Below are 3,423 nucleotides of genomic sequence, written 5' to 3' on the forward strand. Positions count from 1 at the left end.
GGTGGAGCAGCAGCTGAGACAAACGCTGCGACAGCTGTTGTTCCTTGGGTTGTGGCAGGGGTGTAAAACCCACTACGTGGCGGTTGCCACTCGTCGACAACAGGTGGCTGTCGTCGTCGGGGAGATCTGAACGGGTTCTCAACGGTGCGCCGAGCGGCGCGTCTTCGCGGCTCCTCGATCCGGTCACGCGACCGCGATCGTTCTTCGGCGTTCGTTGGCATGTCCTCGTCGACGGAATGTTCTCATACCATCTCCAGTGAATAGCTCAACAATGAACTAAAGATATCTTTGTTTTGTCTCCCGCTTCTTCTTGGCTTTCGGCCACGGGACCTTCGTCAAGGCAGCAAATATACACACTGACATTAGTGAGGTTAAACACGCCACGAGGCGCCTACTGACTACCATTCACTAAAGTACGCAGTACCTCCACTAAGTTATCGCAACCTTTGACACGCCACACACACAGTGTGTGTGTGTTTGCAATGGGTAAAACTAACGCGCGACCCAATTGCTCTGCACGCTGCAGAACAGTGTGTCGTTGGGCCAGGTCAACCTGGATTGCTGAATCTTGCAGACAATTTAAGCGACCAGCTTCTGCCTGGCATGCAGAGCTTCGAACAGCCGCGTTCATTGGTGAGTTTACAGCTAGTACATCGTTCGTTTTACAGTGTGTTTATGTACAAAAGCTAGACATTCCGAACATACTCGTATCCCACTTGGCAATGAGGTGAGTACCTCGAGGCTAAGGAGTGTTCCGTGCCTATATAATCCCCCTCTGTTGCTCCATCTATGATACCCCCCCCCCAGTGCGTTCTATATCGGCGCCATGAAATACAATTCCAGTTTGCCACGACAAAAACGAGCGGGCGATGTGTTAATCCTAGGCCGCAATCGTCGAGACAGCGCTGTGGGGGGGATATCGACACTAAGTAGCCGTTGAGCACTTTGATGGTTGTGGTTGCCTTGTTGGTCGTGTTAATTGAACATGGCGACCGTGTAAGCCCTCGGCAATGGCACCGACAATGGAGACGATATGAGGATCCAACAGTAGTAGTTGGTACACCCAATCCCCAGCCAACAAAGGCGGTGAAAACCCAAGGGCCAAGGTCACGGGCGGGTTTGAAGGTTGAGGGCGTAGGCGGTGGGCAGATCATCAATACGCAGGCTGATCATGTAAAGCACCAGAGCAACTGGAAGGGGTTCGTGATAAAGATGGCATTTATTATCGTACATAGAGATTTGCTGTAGTTGACGCAACTTACTAGTACAGTTTATGCAAATGTGCGCTTTGACGTAAACCCACACTCGTAAAATGTCATTTCAAAACAAAACCCTAAATGACATTTTGAGAAAGTGCCAACAGAAAAGCATGAAAATTGCCTTAAAATTCAGTAGTACAGGTACTACTATTAATAGTAGTACTACTATTAATACTGTACTCTTGAGTTTCCTGGGACGAATGAAGTTGGACGACATGGACGTGGTGGTGATGGTTCAGGAGGCGGCATCCAGCAGAGCTTCCTCTGCCAAAGAGTACGCCACTACGCTCAATGAAGATGGCCTGTCCAGTTCGACGTAACATCGAGGCCAAGATTGGAGCGGAGTACTTCGTGCGCTGTACGAATACGCGACCACAGCCAACGATACTCAAGCGACTGTCCACCGGCATAACGAAAGCACTCAATTGCATGAAGGCTACCATTTCCATCGATGGTCAAGCTGCTACTACGTCTCGCCTTGTTACTGTTGGGTCGGTGAAACACTTGCGACTGCGCAGTGGTCGTGGCACCGTTGAGCAGAACTTTGTGTTTTGTGCACCCCACGTGACCGACGACGGAATTTCGTGTTCGTCCAAATTGAAGGATGTAGGCAGGTTCGTCGATTGAATGTATATCTACATTACCTCGTCGATATCCAAGGCCAAGCAAGACGATGTGGTCATTGCTGATCATCCGTACTCGACACCAGCCATTGGCACCGACACGAAGGAAGGCGTGTTCTTGACATCGACAACAGGGTTCGATAACTATGCGACGATGTGTCGACTAAAATATCGTTGTTGTGTTGTGCAGAGTCAGCCCGCGTCACATGCCAACGAAGGTCTCGACGAACTTTTATCACGGTCGACAGGGAAAAGTTCTACACACGTTTCGTTTCCTGTACAAGACGCGAGGTAGTATACTGTACACGGTAGGTTCTATTTTGAGTACCAAGGATTGTCATGTAGACGCGATGGTGGCTGACGGCATTTAACCACCACCATCCCCACCATCTTCGATCCAACTACCCGCGACTCCACCACCCCTTCCGAGCGTTCCTGTCGCTGCTGAGCTTCCAATTGTTCCAGTGGCTGCCGAGCCAGTACATGTCAAGGCTGAAGGCAACCCATCCGTTCTCAAACGTATGAAGCTGGAGCATCAAGGCCTTCCAAGGAACAACGTTGCGGTGGCCAAAAACAACTAAGTGGTGGATCTGACAGGCGACGACAGTGCCGACGACAAGGCTGGGGGGATGTCGGACTTGGGCACTCGAAAGGAAGCTTGCCGCCAAGTCAAGGCGTGGAAAAGTCAGCTGGGGGACCAGTACATGGCTGCAGTAAACCTTTTGTCCCAGGGAAGGTATGCCCATTCGTATTTAGCCGTGGACCCAACAGACCAAGAAGACTGGCTTCGCTGGTCATTACAGCAAGGACTAGTGAAACGAGAACAAGCTATGAAGGGAGAATGATGATAGGGCACTTGTAACTATGACTATTAATAGATATCAAAACGATACCAGAGGAGTATTGTGGATTCGGTATAGATTTCCAGACCTCGTCGTATCGAATCTCGCTGCCGAATCACGAATCTACTCTATTGGCTAATCCAATTTTGATTGGATTTGATTGGCTCTTACAATATATTTTCAACCAATCAGAACTACAGCGTGATTCGATATTGAGTAGACAAACCACGTGAATTTTGGGAAGTTTTTAGCGAATTCACAATACTACGTGTACTACTGTAGGATGATACAACCCAAACTGCATGGTACATACTAGACAGATTTCGGAAGCACTGCCGTAGACTTCCCACGCACGGAAATTTTAATGCACGGGAAATATATGGCAGACCCAACTCATGATTTCGACAAAACTTATTTGCATTTACCACATCCACATGAGGAACGATATCCGTATGCTTGCATGTGACAACAGGGACACTATGTGCGGTGTGGATTCGCCACACCGCACATAGTTCCCTGTTGTTGCATTGCATAAGCTTACTCATGTGGACCCATTACCACAACTGGCATCACGAAGGGGTCTTGGCACACACCTCATGGGTCCACAACTTTACTATCACTATGATCCCAGTTTTTGCGTGCCACGTTGAGCAAGGGAGTGGCTTTACGACACCTTACGAAACCGCTTGGTGATTTTAG

The 3,423-nt window shown here is 49.1% G+C and overlaps 1 protein-coding gene across 3 annotated transcripts; it reads left to right on the forward strand.

The window, feature by feature from the left end:
* The first annotated feature begins 1,450 nt into the window (after nt 1–1,450).
* Nucleotides 1,451–2,779, forward strand: H257_12337 (hypothetical protein). Of its 3 annotated transcripts, XM_009839499.1 has the most exons (3): nt 1,451–2,017; nt 2,073–2,173; nt 2,228–2,770. In XM_009839499.1, exon 1 carries the CDS (start codon nt 1,551–1,553, stop codon nt 1,884–1,886), a length of 336 nt encoding a protein of 111 aa, XP_009837801.1. In that variant the 5' UTR covers nt 1,451–1,550; the 3' UTR covers nt 1,887–2,017; nt 2,073–2,173; nt 2,228–2,770. The 3 variants fall into 3 exon arrangements, with proteins under 3 accessions (XP_009837801.1, XP_009837799.1, XP_009837800.1); XM_009839497.1 differs by having other exon boundaries at nt 2,073–2,779; XM_009839498.1 differs by having other exon boundaries at nt 1,451–2,173.
* Nucleotides 2,780–3,423: the final 644 nt, after the last annotated feature.

The sequence above is a fragment of the Aphanomyces astaci genome, assembly GCF_000520075.1.
Source record: "Aphanomyces astaci strain APO3 unplaced genomic scaffold supercont1.40, whole genome shotgun sequence".
Lineage (NCBI taxonomy): Eukaryota > Oomycota > Saprolegniomycetes > Saprolegniales > Verrucalvaceae > Aphanomyces > Aphanomyces astaci.

Bases quoted from the DNA above. Each gene is read 5' to 3' on its own strand.
- H257_12337 (XM_009839497.1), top strand. From the start codon at position 1,551: ATGAAGATGGCCTGTCCAGTTCGACGTAACATCGAGGCCAAGATTGGA.